The 25,546-nt window shown below is 37.5% G+C and overlaps 2 protein-coding genes across 8 annotated transcripts; both read right to left on the bottom strand.

The window, feature by feature from the left end:
• Nucleotides 1-267: 267 nt before the first annotated feature.
• Nucleotides 268-17,916, bottom strand: LOC136257519 (thiosulfate sulfurtransferase-like). Of its 6 annotated transcripts, XM_066050745.1 has the most exons (12): nucleotides 17,609-17,901; nucleotides 16,877-16,943; nucleotides 16,028-16,812; nucleotides 15,383-15,436; nucleotides 14,417-14,479; nucleotides 4,965-5,076; nucleotides 3,885-3,977; nucleotides 2,965-3,153; nucleotides 2,650-2,713; nucleotides 2,314-2,415; nucleotides 1,929-2,053; nucleotides 268-469 (listed from the first exon to the last, which is right to left on the bottom strand). In XM_066050745.1, exons 6-12 carry the CDS (start codon nucleotides 5,049-5,051, stop codon nucleotides 392-394), a joined length of 738 nt encoding a protein of 245 aa, XP_065906817.1. In that variant the 5' UTR covers nucleotides 5,052-5,076; nucleotides 14,417-14,479; nucleotides 15,383-15,436; nucleotides 16,028-16,812; nucleotides 16,877-16,943; nucleotides 17,609-17,901; the 3' UTR covers nucleotides 268-391. The 6 variants fall into 6 exon arrangements, with proteins under 6 accessions (XP_065906817.1, XP_065906818.1, XP_065906813.1 ...); XM_066050746.1 differs by lacking the exons at nucleotides 14,417-14,479; nucleotides 15,383-15,436; nucleotides 16,028-16,812; nucleotides 16,877-16,943; nucleotides 17,609-17,901 and adding exons at nucleotides 5,132-5,193; nucleotides 6,254-6,963; nucleotides 7,924-8,037; XM_066050741.1 differs by lacking the exons at nucleotides 15,383-15,436; nucleotides 16,028-16,812; nucleotides 16,877-16,943 and having other exon boundaries at nucleotides 17,609-17,916.
• LOC136257518 (thiosulfate sulfurtransferase-like) lies at nucleotides 9,422-25,424 on the bottom strand. 2 transcript variants are annotated; one of them, XM_066050740.1, is made up of 9 exons: nucleotides 24,927-25,424; nucleotides 24,167-24,229; nucleotides 24,000-24,111; nucleotides 22,667-22,759; nucleotides 21,778-21,966; nucleotides 21,481-21,538; nucleotides 21,168-21,269; nucleotides 20,783-20,907; nucleotides 9,422-9,650 (listed from the first exon to the last, which is right to left on the bottom strand). In XM_066050740.1, the coding sequence occupies exons 1-9, from the start codon at nucleotides 25,115-25,117 to the stop codon at nucleotides 9,573-9,575; spliced, it is 1,011 nt and encodes a 336-aa protein (XP_065906812.1). In that variant the 5' UTR covers nucleotides 25,118-25,424; the 3' UTR covers nucleotides 9,422-9,572. The 2 variants fall into 2 exon arrangements, with proteins under 2 accessions (XP_065906812.1, XP_065906811.1); XM_066050739.1 differs by lacking the exon at nucleotides 9,422-9,650 and adding an exon at nucleotides 19,165-19,410 and having other exon boundaries at nucleotides 24,927-25,420.
• Nucleotides 25,425-25,546: the final 122 nt, after the last annotated feature.

The raw sequence follows: 25,546 nt of genomic DNA on the forward strand, positions 1-25,546 counted from the left end.
TAATTGTACTGATATGGTCATGGAGATACAAAAAAATGGCTTAACCCTGGTCTTGATAGTGAATTTGGGTACTACAAAGGTATCTAGTATGATGGTACCCGTAGTAGACCTGAAAAATCAGGACACTATTGGTTGTACTCACATATACACACAACATTATTATCTGAGATAATTATTAGTTGTGTATGGATTGTGATCAGAGAAGCCGATAAAAGCAATAAACGGTGACACACTTTATTACAGTTATTATGACACGTTAATGTTTGGCTTTGACATACAAATATCCATACCAAAATTAGTTGTATAATAACAAACAAATATATAAATCCATTACAAAGAAATTATAGTTATAACAAGATTTCGGTTAAAAAATGTAGAAAATCAGATGGAGCTATTTCATGTCCACGCCTTTCACACCAACTGTCTTGGTGTCTGCAGGTGTTATGTGTACCCATTCTGTCCATGAATTCTGTAAATCAGAAAGAGAACAATGACTACGTGACATGCAGTGGTACCTGTACTTAGCTACCATACAGAAACTGGCCCACTATTTTGTGTATACAAAGTTACAAACCAATTCAAGTGATTTTGTGCTATTAAAATTTTTTGATTTTCAACCTATTAAGAAACGTCACTACAAAGAAATAGCGCTGGCTCTGAAGAATAGTGGTAAAGCTGTTTACAATTTGTCTATGCAAAAATTTTCAGCCCTAAGGTACATAAATTGGTTTATTGGCAGGATGTTATGTTGCAGCTGTATTCAGGGCTATTATAGTTCACTGTAAGGTCCAAAAATACAGCTCCAAAGGAATAGCTATGCCTCCCCTTCTCAAACACTTAGTAACATATTCTGTACTAACCCCCCACAAGAAATGAGAGTTAGTGAACAAATTATGGCTGCTTGACAATGAAGCCACTGGATTACTCTGAGTGTCACCCTAATATCTGCCAGTGTTACATCAGGAATGTGGCAAGTCTTTGAGCACAAAGGAACATCCTATAACTCCCCACACATTAACAAACAATAATTCATACAGCATGGTAACAGACTGGTGTTAATAAACACAGCCATTAACACTCTGTTATCAAAGCGAAAAAAGCTTCTTAAAATGAAGTATAAGCATGCAGAGGTAAGCTGGTCATTAACACTGGATGTTTACATAAGTGTATCTTTCAAGCATACGGTCTCATGATGTTAAGAGAACACAAAATAAGAAAAGGAAGAGCCTTCCATTAAAATATAGAGTGTAGTCCAGTCATGCTCTTGACAATTTGATAACATATGATACTTTAGTGAAAAGTGAAAATTATAGTTAGTTTTCACAATTTAGCTCAACGAAAGCACTACAACTTACAGAGACGTGTACACACACGTACTATTTGTACAATTCCTGATAAGGCAGGGATACAGTTTAGCCAAGTACAAAGGGATCATGATGGATCAATCTCTTAGTTGTAAGATGATGTCACATAACAGCATAGTTATAGATAATGGTATTAAGGTGTACTGGAACTATCAAGGTATCTACTTACAGAGTGGCCTTACTATATAGCTACACTGGAACCTGTTAATGTGGACACTTGAAGACACCTACATAATCCAGACACTTAGTTAAGGTCCCAAAGTATCCATTTGTACAGTACATAAACTGACCTGGGAAACCAGGACACTATTAGCTGGTGCAAAGATGTCCCAACATTGTAAACAGGTTCCACTGTATAATTGACTAGTCTGAAAATCCAGTTTTTCAACTTTACAACTCATAACTCAGTTTTATGGGTGAGGTACCAATTAGCTTAGCATACCACATTAAAAGATGGTACAACATCACCGAGATGGTAAATCTCTTAAGTTGATTGATGAAAAGATTCGATTTAAAATGCCTATATGACAGGTTTTCCCATACTGGGATTGTTAGTCCACTAACATCATATAGAGGAACAGACTTCATCCCACACAGCAGACCTGCCACTACTATCCAACAAGCTGTTATGCCACTACCACAAGAGGCCACTACTGGCTTGTCCAGGTCTACACCTGCCTCTTGGAATATTAGAGTGGAAATACAGAAAGTTAATACAAATAATAGTATACTTCAGCACATGCAGTGTACATCAGAAACATGCAATGAAATCCACACATGTTACAAACCATGTTACTATACTTTTTGCAGGTGGGATTATGGTTAACTTTTATAACATAATATGGAGGTGCGGTAAATGCTAGTGGAACCACTTAATACAGAATAGAACTCCATTCAAAGAATACACTTCTATACTCATGCATTAGATGTATGAAGCTTGTTTCTGTACCTATTTTCAACTCTTCAGCAGATTTCATAGTCTTGGTATCAGACCGTAAGAATTTACCATAAGGAATATTGTAGGATCCTATCATGTGTCCACTGGGGAGGTCTACAATGGATGAGCACACATGTGATAAACATTTGCCATAATGGAACACAACACACACACGGCTTCACTGGGATCACAAGCACATTAACACTAAATATTGACCAATTAGTGCAACAAATGTGGTCTAATGTAGTGGTTTAAGACTTGTAGGGTGCATAAAACTAGCTAGCGCTGTTCATGCATATAGCTAACACGCGTTCGTGATGTTATAGTATAAGTACACACAGCACGCACAAGCAAATCTCAGAGGTTCTGGTTCAGTGCCATTAAATCTGCCAGCAGGCCGAGCATCAACTACCTGAAATGGACCAATTACACTCTCAATCAGAAATATACAGATATTATTGTCATACAAAGTTAAATCAGTTTAAACCCTCAAATCTTTTTTTTTACCCTAGCTTAAAAGTGGATTATGTGGCAATTTCAGGAAACTCCCAAGATAAAATACAAATCCAGCATTACCATACATAACGTAACTGTTAACACATTTTCCAATGTACTACTGGCACATTATAACTATAACAATGAAACAGAAAGAACACTACATACTTGTTCTAGTTTCTCTTTAAAGTTAAACAACATCTGCTCATAGCTGCGAATCTCGTCAACTTTTATGAAGCTAGCTTTGTAGGTGGCCGACTGTGGGGTATGTGGGGGGCCTGATTCTGTTGGCCCCCCTGACTTGAGATAGCTGGGGATGCCTCCATCGAGAATGGCCACATGAGTGTGTCCAAACAGCTGTAAAAGACAAACACTGTAATAGTAGTACAATGAAACCAGTGTATTAGGGACACCCCCTGATTTCCCAGGTCAATTTACATGCTAAGAGATACTTTGGTACCATTACCAAGTGTCCTGATTATGCAGATGTCCTCAATTTCAAGTGTCCTGATTATTTAGTACCACTGTATTTCCCCTATAGATTTTAATGCTGACTTGAAAGAAATAACTGACAAGTCTTTCCCTATAGGATAATTTGGCCCACATAACCACAATTCTAATGACACATTATAATTGATATGACTTCAACACAACATGCTGTGACAGTGTTCCACATTGGTATGCAGCTACCAGTGGATGCCAGACACTCCCAGCATCAGGCACTCTCTCACACCACTCATTGTATGTATGTGTTTATAATTGGCACACATGTGTTAGACCACACTAACATATTGGATGTTATTACCAGCAGCCAACATATCACGTACCACCACATACAATCAGCACAAATGATCACGTCCACCGTTCAAGTTTAATAACAAAGTACTACCTTACAACATTATTTGTGGCCATCATAGCACGTTTCACATAAAGCACTGTCTTACAACACAAACCTGTTTCATCCTTCATGATGAAAGGGCCACAGTGCCACATAATATTCACTTAATTTATAATACATGGATAGGGATTTGACAGTAATGTGCATAGAGCCACATTCTATCCATACACACAAGTTAGCATATACCTACCTTGAATAATAGCCAGGCCCTTGCCACAGAGTACATTCCAATATCTTCATTGTTATCATACAGTACTACTGGAGTGTCATTGATAATGCCAAGCTGTGTAAGGAACAAAAACAACAACAGTACAATGCAGTACATACACACCAACACACATACAACATTACACACTGTATATAAACACCCACCAAACACTCTTGTATAAATTTAACAGTGCAACTAACATTTAAATGGAACCTGAGGCCTACTAAAAGCGTCTTATGTATCAACATGTCTCTATGTCAGGTTATGCAGTAAGGGACCTTAACTAAGTGTCTGTATTAGGTAGGCGATCTCAAATTTCAGTGTAAAATGGACCAACGAATAGTGCCCTTGTTAAAGTTTCCAGGTCAGTTTATGTACTAAGGGATATTTGGACCTTAAATAAGTGTCTGTATTATGTAGGTGTCCTAATTTCGAGTGCCAACATTAACAGGGTACACTATCGGTATATCAATGGTATTAATTATCCCAATGTTGAAGGAGACTCAGCCACTCAGCCTTAGTATATGTATAACATAAAAACAATTTCTCCTCCATATAACACAAGTGGGAATACATATTGTTCCCAATACAACTGTATTAATGTATCCGTTTTTAAGGGACACAGAAACCACTAAAAGCTGAACAATAATATACTCAATTATTCAGCTGGTTAACAATACTCTCCATATGTCTTCACTACACAAATTAAACAATAATTCATTAATATTCTTAAATACAAATGATTATCAGTCTAGCACATCTGAGCTTCTTAGTAAAAATAGCATTATTGATGTCCAGGCAGTAGTGTTTCACTAGACCGGGAACTTGCATGGTATGACTATCTGAAAGTGTCCTGATTATCAGGATTTTCAGGTTAGTTTATGTACTAAGGGATATTTTGGGATCTTAACTAAGTGTCTGGATTATGTTGGTGACCACAAGTGTCCACATTAACAAGTTACAGTAACACAATTTCTGTACCAGACACAATATCTGCGTACAAGTATACCCTACACATTCTGCACTACATTCTAACACACAATAAACATACACAATACTCACATCTCCAATACATTTCTCAAAGTGTTCCATACTAGGTATAGCATTAGGCCAGTCAGATTCAGTATCTCGTACTACGTTCAAGTTCATATGCACAGCACCCTTGATACGACAACTGTATCAAGACAAAGATAAAATAATATGTACAGCAATATTTGCAATGTGCTTACCTTTCATGTTCAGCTGACACATTTCGTTTCCAACGTCAAGTAGTGGATTATGATACAGACAACTACATTGTGTAATTAAGTGATTTCTACATACCACACAAATATAGAATTAGAGTTGCAAGTATGAATGTACACTACAAAGAATAATATTATGAATTCATATTTTTATAAATAAAGTACAAAATACAAACACACACACCCACAGTATGTATTATCAACACAGACTCATAACATTACAGACTGTTGCCACTACCTGATCACATATAGCTACTGTAGTTGTCGAGAATAGCAGAATAAAAAGAAAAATGTGGATATTGTGATAATCAGGATACTTGTCCATGGTCCCATTTGCATTAGTCAGACCCCTGAAAGCAGGACACCTCAAACCATTTGTATGAGTGTACTACACACATTTAGACTCCTGAAATCAGGACACTTCACCAATAAGGACACTTTGAGGGGTAAGTAACGAGCCAAATTGTCTACAAAATTTCAAAGATGATAGCCCATATTTCATCTTTCAAGACAAATTTCAGTTCAAACATCTCTGTAAAATTAATCTGTAAGATTTAGACTTCATAAAACCTCATGAATTTTTGTACATCTTTTTCAATCGTCAAATTTCATCTCTCAAACTGACAAATTTCATGCAATATTTCATCTTTCAGAAATAATTTCAAAGGTGATCTATACAGGTCATTACCTACCCCTCGGGACACCTTGATAATCAGAACACTTGTCCATGGTCCCATTTGTATTAGTGTACACATCCATCAGGAAACCTCACTAATAGGCTAGGGATGGTCTCAACAAATCTGATAGAGTAGAGAGCTACACTGCATATGTACAATTATGCTTGTTACACAAAGCACACATTTTTAACAGGGAAATTAAATCTTTGGCAAACTTGGTGAAGGACCCTAAAATTTCTACCAATTTCTTTTCTGGATACGCATACAGTATTGAAATATGTATTAATACTTTAATGTTACAATCAATTCATCAAATAATTTTCCATTATATTGCAGGGTTGCTAAGGAAGAGTATATCATTGAAGTTACTTGTGTATATGTATTAATAGAACAATACTAACATACAAATACATCCTTAGTTATAGCATACGCAATCTTGCAGTCTGGCTTTTGAATTTCCTGTTTTAACCACTCAGCTGTGATAAATCTTGGTGGCTCCATCCTTTTCTTAATGCTGGCATAGTGGGACCAGTTTAACTGGCAATGAGAAGGTGGTTGCAGTGATTGCATTAGTTGGTTTAGCAATGCAGCCCAACAAATATATATTTTTCATAACGCAAAGTCATTCCCACTTTACAGACTGAGGTGGCTACAGGCTTGTATCAGTAGCCTCACACAGGCTACTGATATATTGTTCAAGCAGTCTACAGGCTCATCACAGAGAACCTCATCATGATCACATATCTACTTGATCTGAACACAGATACAGTAGGGGAAATGTTGTTCTGGTTGACAGTACCACTGACTACGACTTTCTTTGTCCTAACCAACTTGCTGTTTGTAACTTTAGCTGTTGAGCGTGTGGTTGTTATTGGTTACCCTTATCGTCACAGAAGCATCATGACGACTAAAGTAGTGCATGGTATGGTTGTAACCACCTGGGTTGTGTCAGCCATTTTAGCATCAGTTGTGATTGCAGTTGTCCCTCATCTTATACTGTGGCCATTTGGGACAATTTTTGCTCAGAGAAGCTTGGTACATCTAATAATCTTGGTATATACCTTTTAGAATTGCTGTACGACATGTTCAGCAGCGGCATCTCTCTTCCAGCCTGGCAAATGCCATGTAGCATCCACAACCCTATTAATTAGGACAGTGTAGCAGCTTGTGCACAAATTCACTGTAATTCTATTGATCATTAAAATGTTGCTACCGGTAACCAATATATGCAAGGGATTTCAACAAGTTTGTTAATACATAAGGATTAATTTACCTTTGGCCAAATTTCCAATTCTATATCACCAGGCAATAACTTTCTGACACATCAAGTTAGCGATCACCTTGATAATGAAGCCACTTTATTATTGTGACCACAATGATACCCCAGCTAGATCTCAGCTACTATGTACTCCTGCAATATTGTTAGGTCTCAATAGTGGCCTTGTTAACGTATGGTCATAGCAGATGGCATACATGTATAATTGGAACACTTAGCATGTATACCTACTTGTCAGTCCATTGTGGTATGTGCAATACGTGCAACTAAACAAGTCATGGATACAATGTACATTTATAGCTATGCCAAAATAATAACTAAATTGTGACCAGTTGATGTAGCTGAGCACTCAGAAATGAGTACAATCCAATGGTTGGTCCAAATATACAGTATATTAAGGGTATATCAATTGTTAATCTCTACATGTAATGAAGTTTGCAACAATTTTATAAGCAGGGTAGTGGTCCAGTTGGTAACCATCCAATATATGCATGCTTAACTGCATCTCTAATCGCTGCCATGAGAGAATTCTGTCTATTCTGTGATTCAGTCTGGATCATGCTTTGTTTGTACAGAAAACCCATTAATAAAAATACTCAGCCAGCCACTCAGCATGCAGACTCATGCACCATAAATTCAGGTCTATGCAATGGGCTTCCCTGAAAAGATTAACACATACCCAGTATGAGCTTATACAATAAAGCTGTAGTTGTACATGTTTAATGACATTTAGTTGCCAGCTTCGGCGCCAGACTAGTTAACAGCTGGCTTTGTCCGTCTGAACATGCATGGTTTAGTTGTAATCTATGTAGATTTATAGCTACCTGGTTTTAGTGTCAGGTTTGCCCACTTCTTCCTTTAACATGTCAGCTGTCACAAACTTTTGAGGCTCCATGTTTTATCAACTCTCACCGTCTCGATGTCTGTTTTGATTTACTACGTAAATAAAACTCCAATTAAGTTTGCGGCGCCCCCCGTTGGTTTCACAGTGCGTGTGTCGACGTGACTGTGCGAGACCACGGCTAACACTTAGTACACTACCAGACGTGACATGCACACATTGAGTAACTTATCATATGACAGATCTAGAGATGCATGCGGCCACCAAAAAGCCTAAACACTCTTGAGTTATCAACAGCAACAGAGATGCACATGCCGTTCCTCTCTCTCCACCAGGAGACATTTCTGACTCCCTGTACATGTATTCACAGGCTTTAGCCTTCTCACAGGTCCCTAGTGGGATAGCATTTAATAGGAGAATGGTGAGGACTGACTTATCAAGTGTTCTGGAAGTAGCTTTTCTTTCTTTCTTTTTTTTTTAATTTAGTGGCTTCCTATAATAGCTAGCTGGTGGCTACTCCTTCCAAGCATTCTGTATACGTACATACCTTCACAATCATTGCTACCACATCAAACCCTGCTTGGGGAAGAATGGAACAACCAGGAAGCTGCCAGGCTGAGGAAACCAGTGACTGAACAGGCAGTAACTACCGTAAGTGTAACAGTAATGCAAAATTTATATATCTCTACCCTAGTTAAATTACTTGGATAGTATACAGTATAATAAAATAATATAGACTGTTATAAAATGTGGACGCACTTGTATTGAAAACTCACAACTAGTATATTAATCTTGTTAACTGACTGAAGTGTACGTGAGTGAAACCAGCTGGACGTAGCTAAATTTATGGATGATCAACGGAATAAGGTGAAATCAAAGGAACAAGCCTTTTCCTTTCACAGTAATTATCACGACCATAGCTACCCGCTATAATGATAAGTGTGAAAACTTCCTTACATGCAAAATGCTGTTACACTGGTACCTGTTTACACCTGAGAACATCTCTTAAATGTTTGTTTTTTCAACTCAATGTAATCAGCTAAACTTCCTTGCAGGAGACATTACAGTACAAAATAGAAGCAGTAAATACATGACAACAAAATTAATGCTATCAATGGATTTGATAATAATTACAAAATAAACCATGGCTATTAAAATGGCCATATGGCATCTGGTAATGGCATCTGGTAATGGCATCTGGTAATGGCATCATGAAGGGACTTTACCATGGAATGCTTTATGTCTAAAGAAACACTGCGTGAAGGTAAATTTGTACCAATATGGAGACACAAAGTGGCTTAACCCTAACCTTAAGTTGCATGATAGTTTAATTTAGGTACTACCAAACTATGCATCTAGTATGATGGTATACCCTTAGTGCATGAGCTGACCTGACACTACCAGTTGTACTGACAAGCCAATAAAAACAATAAACTGTGACAAATATTACAGTTATTATATAATTGTGACTCGTTAATATATAGCTTTGTAAATATAATAATATCATACATACAAATATCCATACCACAGTTAATCGTATACAAACAAAATATATAAATTCATTACAAAGAAGTCATAATTATGGCGAGATTTCAGAATTCTTTTTTTAAAAAGTTAGAAAATCGGATGGAGCTATTTCATGTCCACACCTTTCACACCAACCGTCTTGGTGTCTGCGGGTGCCATGTGCACCCATTCTGTCCATGAATTCTGTAAATCAGGAAGAGAACAATGATTATGTGACATGAAGTGGTACCTGTACTTAGAAATATTAATGTATTCATGAATTTTAAAAGTGATTTTGAGCTATTCACCCTATCTGAAAAGTCAATACAACAGAAATAGTGCTGGAATCTGTGAAGATTAATATAGAAAGCGGCCTTTATCTTAGCAATGAAATATTAATTTACAGAGAGACAGTGTGGGAAAGAGACTAGTAAACAAATTATTGTGCAGTCACTATAAAGCTGCTTACAATTTGTCTATGCAAAAACTTTCAGGCCAAAACTATATCAGTATATTAGCAAGTGTATAGCTTTTTAACAGGCCATTATTTTACAGGGTTATTAACATTTTCATTTATAAGGCCCACAAATACAGCTCTAAAGGACTTCTATATATATATACCTCCCCTTCTCAAACACTTAGTTACATAACGCTTCATCTAAGAACTAGTGAACAAATTTATGACTGTTGCTAGCTACTTGATACTCTGAGTGTTACCCTAATGATTGCTAGTGTTACATCAGGAATGTGGCAAGTCTTTGAGCATAAAGGAACACTAACATAAGTGTATCTTTCACCACACAGTCTCGTGATGTTAAGAGTACAAGATACAGAAAAGAAAGGACTTTTCCATTAGATTTGATAGTGTATGATGTATTAGTGAAAGATTATAGTTACAGCTTAAGACACTCTACAACTTCACAGAGACATGCACACACACACACACACACACACACATATAACTCGTATGATTCCTGATAAGGCAGGGATATGGTTTAGCCAACTACAAAAGGATCATAACGGATAAATCTCTCTGTTGTAAGATGATGTTACATAACACAATGATAACATAGCTATTATGGTAACCTAAGGTGTACTGGAACTATCAAGGTGTCTACTTACAAGACGATTAAGGTGTCTTCTCTGTACCAGTTAACATGGACACTTTGACACCTACACATAATTCAGAAAGGTCCCAAAGTATCCCTTAGTGCACAAACTGGTGCAAAGACAACCTGGCAGGGTTATACCATTTCCACTTTAGTCTGAAAACCAGTCTTGATTTATAACTGAGTTCTATGGGTGAGGTACCAATTTTTAAATCTGGTTGGCTAAGCATTATAGCATACAACATTAAGAGATTTATGGAAACATCCTTTAAAAGTGTCTATACAACAGATTTTTTTTAATGCTGGGGTTGCATATATCACTGGTCCACTTACATCATATAAAGGAACAGACTTCATACCACACAACAGACCTGCCACTACTATCCAACTAGCTGTTATGCCACTACCACAAGTAGCCACTACTGACTTGTCCAGGTCTACACCTGACTCTTGGAATACTAGAGTGGAAATACAGAAAGTTATTACATATAACAATATACTTCAGCACATGCAGTGTACATCATAAACATGCAATGAAATCCACACGTGTTAAAAACCATGTTACTATACTTTTTGCAGGTGAGATTATGGTTAACTTTTAAAACATAATATGGAGGTGTGGTAAATGCTAGTGGAACCACTTAATACAGAATAGAACTCCATTCAAAGAATACACTTCTATACTCATGCATTAAATGTATGAAGCTTGTTTCTGTACCTATTTTCAACTTTTCAGCAGATTTCATAGTCTTGGTATCAGACCGTAAGAATTTACCATAAGTGTATTTTCTAGCGTCTGAACAAAGTGAAAGAGCAGGAAAATAAGCTCCCACATGAATGGGGTGTGGTATTGCGTCATGTCATCACGTGACGCAAGGATATTTATATGTGTGTAGTGTGCATTATATTCAATCTATGCCACGTGTACAACATAAGTAGGTTAGCCCCTCCCTCCCTCCCTTATTTTCCTTAACAGATTGTTAGGTAGATGATGATGAATTGGATGAAAAGATTATGGACTAGATTGTGATTGGACATAACTTGTTTTTTGTTTTTTTTTGTATTTAATTGTCACGTGTTTTATGCATACATTGGGGTGGTGCTTTTTGGGTTTTTCCCTGGTGGTTTAAAAAAAAAAAAAAAAGCCACCAGGTTTTTCCTAGAGTAGTCTTGGGCTGGACTGCTCTGAATTTTTTTGTTAGTTTATTATGAATTTGCAAGCCCCTACCCCATTTTTTATTCCAAGTTTTTATTGTATGGTAGGATTTGTCGATTGTGTGTGAAATCTAATCAGTTGTTAATAATAACAGCCAACCCCCAGTGGTGGCACAACCCAGTTAATCATAGGGTAGCTGCATGTGTTGGGGTGTAAGGATATAAGTGTTGTGGGAGGGAATATTGTAGGATCCTACCATGTGTCCACTGGAGAGGTCTACAATGGATGAGCAAGCATGTGATAAACATGTTCCATAATAAACCATAACACACACATGGCTTCACCAGAATCACACTAAATATTGATCAATTAGTGCAACAACTGTGGTCTAAAGTAGTGGTTTACGACTTGTGGGGTGCATTCATACATATAGCTAACACGTGTTCGTGATGTTATAGTATTAGTACACACAGCACACACAAGCAAATCTCACTTGGATTGGGTTCTGGTTCAGTGCCATTAAATCTGCCAGCAGGCCGAGCATCAACTACCTGAAATGGACCAATTACACTCTCAATCAGAAATATACAGATATTATTCCCATACAAAGTTAAAGTTTAAGCCCTCAAGTCATTTTTTACCCCAGTGGATTATGTGGCAATCTCAGGAAAATCCCAAGTTGAATAGAAATCCAGTATTACCATACATCACATAGCTGTTAACACAGTTTCCAATGTACTACTGGCACATTATAACTATAAGAATGAAACAGAAAGAACACTACATATTTGTTCTAGTTTCTCTTTAAAGTTAAACAACATCTGCTCATAGCTGCGAGTCTGGTCAGCTTTTATGAAGCTAGCTTTGTATGTGGCCGACTGTGGGGTATGTGGGTGCCCTGATTCTGTTGGCCCCCCTGACTTGAGATAGCTGGGGATGCCTCCATCGAGAATGACCACATGAGTGTGTCCAAACAGCTGTAAAAAACAATCACTATAATAGTAGTACAATGAAACCAGTGTATTAGGGACACCACCTGATTTCCCAGGTCACTTTACATGCTAAGAGATAGTTTGGTACCATTACTAAGTGACCTGATTATGCAGATGTCCTCAATCTCAAGTGTCCTGATTAGGTACTTCCCCTATAGATTTTAATGCTGACTTGAAGAAAATAACTGATAAGTCTTTCCCTATAGGATAAGTTGGCCCACATAACCACAATTCTAATGACACATTATAATTGATATGACTTCAACACAACATACTGTGACAGTGTCTCACATTGGTATGCAGCTACCAGTGGATGCCAGACACTCCCAGCATCAGGCACTCTCTCACACCACTCAGTGTATGTATGTGTTTATAATTGGCACACATGTGTTAGACCACACTAACATATTGGATGTTATTACCAGCAGCCAACATATCACGTACCACCACATACAATCAGCACAAATTATCACGTCCACCGTTCAAGTTTAATAACAAAGTACTACCTTACAACATTATTTGTGGCCATCGTAGCACGTTTTACAAAAAGCAAAAGTACTGTCTTACAACACAAACGTTTTTCATCCTTTCATAATGAAAGGACCACAGTGCCACACAATATTCACTTTATTTATAATACATGGATAGGGACTTGACAGCAATGTGCATACAGCCACATTCTATCCATACACACAAGTTAGCATATCCCTACCTTGAATAATAGCCAGGCCCTGGCCACAGAGTACATTCCAACATCTTCATTGTTATCGTACAGTACCACTGGAGTGTCATTGGTAATGCCAAGCTGTGTAAGGAACAAAAGGACAACAATACAATGCTGTACATATACACTAACATGCACACATTACGCACCGTATACACACACGCGTGGACCCCCAACAAACACTCCTATATAAATTTAACAGCGTAATCAACATTTAAAGACACCTTGAGACCCACCAAACGTGTCCTGTTTATCAAAATGTTATGCACTAAGGTGAGTGTCTGGATTACGTACATAGGCATCCTCAAATATCAGTGTACTATGAACACTTTGGGACCACACAAACACTAGTGTCCAGATTTTCCAGGTCAGTGTATGTACTAAGGGATACTTTGGACTTTAACTAAGTGTCTGGGTTATGTAGGTGTCCTCAAGTGTCCATATTAACAGGTTCCACAGTACACTATCGGTATGTCAATGGTATTAACTATCCTACTGTTGAAGGAGACTCAGCCATAGTATATGTATAACAAAAAAGTCTAACTTTTTGGTAACAGGGATTCTGCTCCACATAACACAAGTGGAATACATATTGTTTCCAATACAACTTTAAGGGACATAGATACCACCAAAAAATGTACAACATATACTCAATTATACAAGTGGTTAGCAATGTTCTCCATAAGTGTCTGGATTATGTTGGTGACTGCAAGTGTCCACATTAACAGGTTACAGTAACACAATTTCTGTACCAGACACAGTACCTGCGTACAAGTATACCCTACATATTCTGCTCTACATTCTAACACACAATAAGCATACACAATACTTACATCTCCAATACGTTTCTCAAAGTGTTCCCTACTAGGTATAGTCAGATTCAGTATCTCGCACTACGTTCAAGTTCATATGCACAGCACCCTTGATATGACAACTGTATCAAGACAAAGATAAAATAATGTGTACAGCATTATTTGCAGTGTGATTACCTTTCATGTTCGGCTGACGCATTTCGTTTCCAACCAGGTCTATGCCAAGTAGCATCCACTACCCTATATGATACAGACAAGTGCATTGTGTAATTACACGATTCCTATATACCACACAAATATAAAAAGCAAATCACAAGTATGTATGTACGTTACACAGAATAATATTATGAATTCATATTTTTATAAATAAAGTACAAAATACAAACACACACACAGTATGTATTATCAGCACAGATTCATATATATATATTATGGACTATTGCCACTACCTATATAGATCACATATATTGTAGTTGTTGAAAATGGCAGAATAAAAAGGACACTATAAAATGTGGATTCTATGATAATCAGGACACTTGTCCATGGTCCCATTTGTATTAGTCAGACCCCTGAAAGCAGGACACCTCACTTATAATTGGACACCTCAAACCATTTGTATAAGTGTACTACACACATTTAGACTCCTGAAATCAGGACACCTCACCAATAAGGACACCTTGAGGGGTAGGTAACGAGCCAAAATTGTCTACGACATTTCAAAAATGATTGCCCATATTTCATCTTTCAGAAATATGACTGCCCATATTTCATCTTTCAAGACAAATTTCAGTTCAAATATTTCCGTAAAATTTAGTAATTTTAAAATTAGTAAATTCGTAAATTTTAGACTTCGTAAAATTCCGTATATTTTTGCAACATTTTTTCAATCGTCAAATTTTATCTTTCAAACTGCACAAATTTCAGGCAATATTTCATCTTTCAGAAATAATTTCAGAGGTGATCTACGAAATTTCAGGTCGTTACCTACCTCTCCATGGTCCCATTTGTATTAGCGTACGCACATTTAGACCCAATCATCAGGAAACCTCACTAATAGGCTAGGGATGGCCTCAAAAAATCTGGAGTAGACAGCTACACTGTATACGTACAATTATGCTTGTTACACAAAACACATATTTTTACCAGGAAAATCAGATCTTTGGAAAGCTTGGTGAAGGACCCTAACCAATTTCTTCTCTGGATAAGATACATGTACAGTATTGAAATATGTATTAATACTTTAATGCTATGATCGATTCATCAAACAATATTCCATTATATTGCAGGGTTGCTAAGGAAGACTATATCACTGAAGTTAAGGACAATATTGAAACTTTTTCATATGTACTAAATTATTAACAGAACAACACTATAGTATGTTCATGTTGAGCTGAATCCTCAAAAACATTTAATAACTCATGGATGCAATTACACACTATCTTGAAATTTGGTTCATTTGTAGTACTGCTTGACCCGCTAAAAACATTTCAAAATCTTGTTGTTCGAATGTTTGACATAATATTTACAGCTAATCAAAATTTCACAATACATTTCCTATGGGGAAGCCATTTAAGTACAGGGTCCATTACAGCCATTTCCCGAACTTGTAATGGAGGCAAACTGTACGTGTCTGTTGTTGACACCTTTGCTGTTACCAATAGTCATCTGGTTGGCAGAAATGTTAACTCTGTTGAGAAAAAATCCACTTTTAATTTTTAGCTGTTTTTCAGGATTCAGCTCAACATGAACATACTATAACATACAAATACATCCTTAGTTATAGCATACCTAATCTTGCAGTCTGGTTTTTGAATTTCCTGTTTTAACCACTCAGCTGTGATAAATCTTGGTGGTTCCATCCTTTTCTTGATGCTGGCATAGCGGCATCAGTTCAGCCGGCAATGAGAAGGTGGTTGCAGTGATTGCATTAGTTGGTTTAGCAATGCAGCCCAGTAAAATATTTTCGTAACACAAAGTCATTCCCACTCTACAGACTGAGGTAGCTGCATCACAGAGAACCTCACACAGGCTACAGGCCCATATCAGTAGCCTCACACAGGCTACTGATATTGTTCAAGCAGTCTACCAGCTGATCACATCATGATCACATATCTACTTGATCTGAACACAGATACAGTTGGGGAGGTGTTGTTCTGGGTGACAGTACCACTGACTTTAACCTTCTTCATCATAACCAACTTGCTGTTTGTAACCTTAGCTGTTGAGTGTGTGATTGTTATTGGTTACCCTTATCATCACAGAAACATCATGATGACTAAAGTAGTGCATGGTATGGTTGTAACCACCTGGGTTGTGTCAGCCATTTTAGCATCGGTTGTTATTGCAGTTGTCCCTCATCCTATACTGTGGCCATTTGGAACAATTTTTGCTCAGAGAAGCTTGGTACGTCTAATAATCTTGGTACCTTGTAGAATTGCTGTATGGCATGTTCAGCAGTAGCATCTCTCTTCCAGACTGGAAAATTCCATGTAGCATCCACAACCCTGTGAAGTAGGACAGTGTAGCAGCTTGTGCACAAATTCACTGTAATTCTATTGATCATCAAAATGTTGCTACCAGTATCCAATATATGCAAGAGATTTCAACAAGTTTGTTAATACATAAGGATTAATTTACCTTTGGCCAAATTTCCAATTCTATATCACCAGGTAATAACTTTACGACACATCAAGTTAGCCATCACCTTGATAATGAAGCCACATTATTATTGTGACCACAATGATAACCCAGCTAGATCCTAGTTACTATGTATTCCTGCAATATTGTTAGGTCTCAATAGTGGCCTTGTTAAAGTATGGTCATAGCAGATGGCATACGTGTATAATTGGAACACTTAGCATGTGCCTACTTGTCAGTCCAATATTGTGGTATGCACAATAGGGTGCACATTTATAGCTACGCCCTAAATTGTGATCAGTTGATGTAGCTGAGCACTCAGAAATGAGTGCAATCCAATGGTTGGTCCAAATATATATTAAGGGTATCAATTGCTCGTAATAAGACCTCTGCATGTAATGAAGTTTGCAACAATTTTATAAGCAGGGTAGTGATTCTGGATCATGCTTTACTTGTACAGAAAACCCATTAATAAAAATACCCAGCCTGGCCAGCCAGCCACTCAGCAGACTCATCATGTACCATAAGTTCAGGCTTCACTTGTCTATGTAATGGGCTTCCCTAAAAAAAATTAACACATACCCAGTAGCTTATAGAATAAAGATGTAGTTGTGCATGTTTAATGACATTATAATTATTTAGCTTGCCAGCTTCGCTGTGTTAACAGCTGGTTTTGCTGATCGTCTGAACATGCATGATTTAGCTGTAATCTATGTATAGATTTATAGCTACCTGGTTTTTGTGTCAGGCTTGCTCACTTCTTCCTTTAACCAGTCAGCTGTCACAAACTTTGGAGGCTCCATGTTTTATCAACTTTCACCGTCTCGATGTCTGTTTCGATTTACTACGTAATTAAAACTCCAATTAAGTCGCGGCGCCCCCCTACCGTTTCTTTGTAGTGGTTTCACAGTGCGTGTGTCGACGTGACTGTGCGAGACCACGGCTAACTAGTACACTACCAGACGTGACATGTACACATTGAGTAACTTATCATATGACAGATCTAGAGATACGTGCGGCCATCAAAAAGCTAAACACTCTTGAGTTATCAACAACAACAGAGATGCACATGCTGTTCCTCTCTCTCCACCAGGAGACATTTCAGACTCCCTGTACATGTATTCTCAGGCTTTAGCCTTCTCATAGGTCCCTAGTGGGATAGAATTTAATAGGAAAATGATGAGGACTGACTTATCAAGTGTTCTGGAAGCAGCTTTTTTTTTTTTAATTTAGTGGCCTCCTAGCTAGCTGGTGGCTACTCCTTCCAAACATTCAGTGTATATGCACATACCTTCACAATCATTGCTACCATATCAAACCCTACTTGGGGAAGAATGGAATAACCAGGAAGCTGCCAGGCTGAAGAAGCCAGTGGCTGCCGGAACAGGCAGTAACTACTGTAAGTGCAACAGGTTTCCAGTTCAAGTTTGCTAGGTTAGGTAATCCAAAGGCTGCAACGCATGTTGCTGTCGGACCTTCAGTGCTGGTCACTGTAAAGCTTTAATAACAATAACAATAGCAATGTAAAATTCACATCTCTATATATACCCTCTTTAAATTGCTTGGATAGTATACGGTATGATTATAGACTTTACAAACTGTTATGAAATGTGGGTGCACTTGTAATGAAAACTCACAACTAGTATCTTGATATATTAATCTTGTTAACTGACTGAAGTGTATGTGAGTGAAACCAGCTGGACGTAGCTAAATTTGTGGATGATCAACAGAATGCCGCACAACCTATAAGTAGCAGTAGGGCAGTGGAACAAGCCTTTTCCTTTCACAGTAATTATTACGACCATAGCTACCCGCTATAATGATAAGTGTGAAAACTTCCTTACATGCGAAATGCTGTTACACTGGTACCTGTTTACACCTGAGAACATCTCTTAAATGTTTGTTTTTTTCAACTCAATGTAATCAGCTAAAGCCATTCTTCCTTGCAGGAGACATTACAGTACAAAATAGAAGCAGTAAATACATGACAACAAAATTAATGCTATCAATGGATTTGATAATAATTACAAAATAAACCATGGCTATTAAAATGGCCATATGGCATCTGGTAATGGCATCATGAAGGAACTGGTGCACTGTTTTGTCTAAAGAAACACTGTGAGAAGATAAATTTGTACCGATATGGAGACACAGAGTGACCTTAAGTTGTATGATAGTTTAACTTGGGTACTACCAAAGTATGTATCTAGTGTGATGGTATACCCTTAGTGCATCAGCTGACCTGACACTACCAGTTGTGCTGACAAGCCAATAAAAGCATAAAACTGTTACAGTTATTATAATTGTGAATGTTTAGTTTTGTAAATATAGTAATATCATACATACAAATATCCATACCAAAGTTAGTCGTATACAAACAAAATATATAAATTCATTACAAAGAAGTTATAGTTATAACGAGATTTCGGTTTAAAAATATACAAAATCAGATGGAGCTATTTCATGTCCACACCTTTCACACCGACCGTCTTGGTGTCTGCGGGTGCCATGTGTACCCATTCAGTCCATGAATTCTGTAAATCAGAAAGAGAACAATGATTATGTGACATGCAGTGGTACCAGAAATATTTAAATGTATTCATGGATTTTAAAAGTGAATTTGAGCTATTCACCCTATCTGAAAAATCAATACAACAGAAATAGTGCTGGCAGCTGTGAAGATTAATATAGAAAGCGGCCTTTATCTTAGCAATGACATATTATTTTACAGAGAGACAATCTGGGAAAGAACCATTATGTTGCAGAGTTATTAATATTTTCATTTATAAGGTCCAAAAATACAGCTCTAAAGGACTTCTATATATACCTCCCCTTCTCAAACACTTAGTTACATAACTCCACAAAGAAATGCTTCATCAAAGAGCTAGTGAAAAAAATTATGACTGTTAGCTACTTGATACTCTGAATGTTACCCTAATAATTGCTAGTGTTACATCAGGAATGTGGCAAGTCTTTGAGCACAAAGGAACACCGTATAACTCCTAACAACTATTAAACTCCCCATGCATAACAAACAATAATTTACAACACGGCAACGGGCTGGTGTTATTAAACAGTCATTAACACTCCATTATCAAATGCATCATCCTCTACTTGTATAAAAAGCAGAAAGCAAAAGCTTTGAAAACTTTGAAGACAATTAAAGTAAAGTGTTGTATAAAATATATGCATACATGCAGAGGTAAGGCACCAAAGAACTTTTATCATGTATGCTTACATAAGTGTATATTTCAACCACACAATCTCATGATGTTAAGAGCACAAGATACAGAAAGAAAGGACTTTTCCATTAGTGTAGTCATACTCTTGACAATTTGATAGTGTATGATGTATTAGTGAAAGATTATAGTTACAGCTTAAGACACTCTACAACTTACAGAGACATGCACACACACGTATAGCTTGTACGAGTCCTGATAAGGCAGGGATATGGTTTAGCCAAGTACAAAGGGATCATAATGGATAAATTTCTTTGTTGTAAGATGATGTTACATAACACAATGATACCATAGCTATCATGGTAACCTAAGGTGTACTGGAACTATCAAGGTGTCTACTTACAAGATGATCAAGGTGTCTTCTTTGTACCAGTTAACATGGACACTTTGACACCTACACATAATCAAGAAACTTAGTTAAGGTCCCAAAGTATCCCTTAGTGCATAAACTGGTGCAAAGACAACCTGGCATGGTTCCACTTTAGTCTGAAAACCAGTCTTGACTTATAACTGAGTTCTATGGGTGAGGTACCAATTTTTAAATTTGGTTGGCTTAGCATTATAGCATACAACATTAAGAGATCTAAGCTGATTGATGGAAACATCCTTCTATACAACAGTTGTTATTTTTAAATACTGGGGTTACATATACCACTGGTCCACTTACATCATATAAAGGAACAGACTTCATCCCACACAGCAGACCTGCCACTACTATCCAACAAGCTGTTATGCCACTACCACAAGTAGCCACTACCGGCTTGTCCAGGTCTACACCTGCCTCTTGGAATACTAGGGTGGAAATACAGAAAGTTATTACATAAAATAATATACTTCGGCACATACAATGTACATCAGAAACATGCAATGAAATCCACACGTGTTAAAAACCATGTTACTATACTTTTTGCAGGTGGGATTATGGTTAACTTTTATAACATAATATGGAGGTGTGGTAAATGCTAGTGGAACCACTTAATACAGAATAGAACTCCATTCAAAGAACACACTTCTATACTCATGCATTAAATGTATGAAGCTTGTTTCTGTACCTATTTTCAACTCTTCAGCAGATTTCATAGTCTTGGTATCAGACCGTAAGAAGTTACCATAAGGAATATTGTAGGCTCCCATCATGTGTCCACTGGGGAGGTCTACAATGGATGAGCAAGCATGTGATAAACATGTGCCATAATAAACCATAACACACACATGGCTTCACCAGGGTTAACACTAAATATTCACCAATTAGTGTAACTACTGTAGTCTAATGTAGTGGTTTACGACTTGTAGGGTGTACACATGTTTGTGAATATAAATAATGTTATAGTATAAGTACACACAGCATGCACAAGCAAATCTCACTTGGATTGGGTTCTGGTTCAGTGCCATCAAACCTGCCAGCAGACCGAGCATCAACTACCTGAAATGGACCAATTACACTCTCAATCAGAAATATACAGATATTACTCCCATACTAAGTTTAACCCTCGAGTCATTTTTTATCCCAGCTTACGATTGGATTATGTGGCAATCTCAGGAAAATCCCAAGATGAAATAGAAACCCAGCATTACCATACATAACATAACTGTTAACACGGTTTCCAATGTACTACTGGCACATTATGACTATAACAATGAAACAGAAAGAACACTACATACTTGTTCTAGTTTCTCTTTAAAGTTAAACAACATCTGCTCATAGCTGCGAGTCTGGTCAGCCTTTATGAAGCTAGCTTTGTAGGTGGCCGACTGTGGGGTATGTGGGGGGCCTGATTCTGTTGGTCCCCCTGACTTGAGGTAGCTGGGGATGCCTCCATCAAGAATGGCCACATGAGTGTGTCCAAACAGCTGTAAAAGATAGACACTGTAATAGTAGTACAATGAAACCAGTGTATTAGGGACACCCCCTGATTTCCCAGGTCAATTTACATGCTAAGAGATACATGTACTTTGGTACCATTACCAAGTGTCCTGATTAATATGTATTTCCCCTATAGATTTTAATGCTGAGTTGAAAGAAAAAACTGACAAGAGTCTTTCCCTATAGGATAAGTTGGCCTGCATAACCACAATTCTAATGACACATTATAATTGATATGACTTCAACACAACATGTTGTGACAGTGTCCCACATTGGTATGCAGCTACCAGTGGATGCCAGACACTCCCAGCATCAGGCACTCTCTCACACCACTCATTGTATGTATGTGTTTATAATTGGCACACATGTGTTAGACCACACTAACATATTGGATGTTATTACCAGCAGCCAACATATCACGTACCACCACATACAATCAGCACAAATGATCACGTCCACCGTTCCAAGTTTAATAACAAAGTACTACCTTACAACATTATTTGTGGCCATCGTAGCACGTTTCACATAAAGCACTGTCTTACAACACAAATGTTTTTCATCCTTTCATGATGAAAGGGCCACAGTGCCACACAATATTCACTTTATTTATAATACATGGATAGGGACTTGACAGCAATGTGCATACAGCTACATTCTATCCATACACACAAGTTAGCATATCCCTACCTTGAATAATAGCCAGGCCCTGGCCACAGAGTACATTCCAACATCTTCATTGTTATCATACAGTACCACTGGAGTGTCATTGGTAATGCCAAGCTGTGTAAGGAACAAAAGGACAACAATACAATGCTGTATATATACACTAACATGCACACATTACGCACCGTATACGCACATGCGTGGACCCCAACAAACACTCCTATATAAATTTAACAGTGTAACCAACATTTAAAGACACCTTGAGACCCACCAAACGTGTCCTGTTTAACAAAATGTTATGCATTAAGGTGAGTGCCTGGATTACGTACGTAGGCATCCTCAAATATCAGTGTACTATGAACACCTTGGGACCACGCAACCAATAGTGTCCAGATTTTCCAGGTCAGTTTGTGTACTAAGATACTTTGGACTTTAACTAAGTGTCTGGATTATGTAGGTGCCCTCAAGTGTCCACATTAACAGGTTCCACAGTACACTATCGGTATGTCAATGGTATTAACTATCCTATTGTTGAAGGAGACTCAGCCATAGTATATGTATAACAAAAAAAGTCTAAGTTTTTGGTAACAGGGATTCTGTTCCACATAACACAAGTGGAATACATATTGTTTTCAATACAACTTTAAGGGACATAGAAACCACCAAAAACTGTACAATCAAGAGTACATAATAAAAATAAGGAGGGAGAGTGTCTAACTGCCAATACAGCCTGTACAAAATCACTGCGTATTATTGAATAGACAATGATCTTTGAACAAATTAACACTTTTACTGATGATAGAGATCTGTTGATAGGTGTTGAGTGCTGTTGATAAGTGTTGAATAATGTAAAGCTTTTGCTCTACCAATGTGTGGATTGTCTATAATACGCAGTGATTTTGGCTGAAGGTGTCCTAGTTAGACACTCTCCCTCCCTATTTTTATTATGTACTCTTGGTACAATATATACTCAATTATACAAGTGGTTAGCAATGCTCTCCATATGTCTTCACTATACAAATTAAATGATAATTCATTAATATTCTTAAATACAAATGATTATCTGTCTAGGAGCTTCATAATAAAATAGCATTTTTACTGTCCAGGCAATAGTGTTCCACTGGACCGGGAACTTACATGATATGACCATCTGAAAGTGTCCTGATTATCAGGATTTTCAGGTTAGTTTCTGTACTAAGTGATATTTTGGGACCTTAACTAAGTGTCTGGATTATGTTGGTGACTGCAAGTGTCCACACTAACAGGTTACAGTACCACAATTTCTGTACCAGACACAGTATCTGCATACAAATATACCCTAAATGTGCTGCACTACATTGTAACACACAATACTTACATCTCCAATACATTTCTCAAAGTGTTCCCTACTAGGTATAGCATTAGGCCAGTCAGATTCAGTATCTCGTACTACATTCAAGTTCATATGCACAGCACCCTTGATACGACAACTGTATCAAGACAAAGATAAAATAATATGTACAGCATTATTTGCAGTGTGCTTACCTTTCATGTTCGGCTGACGCATTTCTCTTCCAGTCAGGTCTATGCCAAGTAGCATCCACTACCCTGTATGATACAGACACAAGTACATTGCTTAATTAAGTGATTCCTACATACCACACAAAAATTTCATAAGCATAGAAAGCAAATTACAAGTATGCATGTACGTTACAAAGAATACAATAAATCAAGTACAAAATACAAACACACAACCACAGTATGTATTGTCAAACACTGATCCAACAATGGACTACTGCCACTATCTATATAGATCTTATGTACTGTAGGTGTCAAGAATGGCAAGTGCGCCTAAAAAGGACACTGCAAAAAAGAATATGGTTCTATGATAATTAGGACACTTGTCCATGGTACCATTCATAATAGTGACACACATACTTAGACTCCTACAATCAGGAAACCTCACTAATAGGGACACTTCAGCATGGTCTCAACAGATCTGCATTAGAGAGGTAAATTACACTGTATGTGTACTTGTTACAGTAAGCTATGCCTATATGCATATGTTTAGTAAATCTCAAAATTGGTGGATCCCAAAAATTTCTTTTCTCGATAAGAAACACGTACGTTATTGTAGTCTATTTAAATATGTACTATTTTAATGCTACATTTTCATCAAAAAAATTCTGGTAGGTTTGTTAAAGAAGAGTATATCTTTGAAATTAAGAACAATAATGACACTTGTTCATATGTAACTAACTACTAACATACAAATACATCCCTAATTCATCTAGTTATGGCATACCTAATCTTGCAGTCTGGTTTTTGAATTTCCTGTTTTAACCACTCAGCTGTGATAAATCTTGGTGGTTCCATCCTTTTCTTGATGCTGGCGTAGCGGGACCAGTTCAGCTGGCAATGAGAAGGAGGTTGCAGTGGTTGCATTAGTTGGTTTAGCAACGGAGCCCAGCAAATATTTTCGTAACACACAGACATTCCCACTCTACAGACTGAGGCTTTACCAAAAGTTTACACTGTATTAAAGATGATGATTACTTAAGTGTAACAAATATTAATAGTTGGCGATTATTTGCATAGCTTCAGGTTTAGACATATCTTAGTTATGGCACAGCACGATGTTGGTCATAAGCCGCACACCAGGTCACGTACGCGCAGGTTGCGGTCACGTACCACAACGTCGCCTAGTGACATAATTAAATTATCAAGCCCTACTTGGTCATAAAACATTCGGAAGCTATTTGATGTGTGTCTCGCACGTGCGGTATATAAATGTTATGCATACAATTACAATGAACTTACTAAAGCGAATGACTGTCGGGAAAATGAAGTTCACTAGTGTGCGAATTTCTGGAATACGTTTGATCCAATTCGCGCCCGCCGCACTGTTCATAAGTTCGCATGCGC

Source organism: Dysidea avara, chromosome 6 (assembly GCF_963678975.1).
Source record: "Dysidea avara chromosome 6, odDysAvar1.4, whole genome shotgun sequence".
In the NCBI taxonomy this organism is placed as follows: domain Eukaryota; kingdom Metazoa; phylum Porifera; class Demospongiae; order Dictyoceratida; family Dysideidae; genus Dysidea; species Dysidea avara.

Coding starts and splice junctions, on each gene's coding strand:
- LOC136257518 (XM_066050740.1), bottom strand. CDS start 25,117: ATGTCTGTGTGTTACGAAAATATTTGCTGGGCTCCGTTGCTAAACCAA. Junction 21,539..21,777: donor TTAAAGAGAAACTAGAACAA/GTATGTAGTGTT, acceptor GGTCCATTTCAG/GTAGTTGATGCTCGGTCTGC. Junction 21,270..21,480: donor TGAACCAGAACCCAATCCAA/GTGAGATTTGCT, acceptor CATCCATTGTAG/ACCTCCCCAGTGGACACATG.
- LOC136257519 (XM_066050741.1), bottom strand. CDS start 17,679: ATGGAGCCTCCAAAGTTTGTGACAGCTGACTGGTTAAAGGAAGAAGTG. Junction 3,978..4,964: donor TTGAGAAATGTATTGGAGAT/GTGAGTATTGTG, acceptor TTCCTTACACAG/CTTGGCATTATCAATGACAC. Junction 2,054..2,313: donor TGCTGAAGAGTTGAAAATAG/GTACAGAAACAA, acceptor TTTCCACTCTAA/TATTCCAAGAGGCAGGTGTA.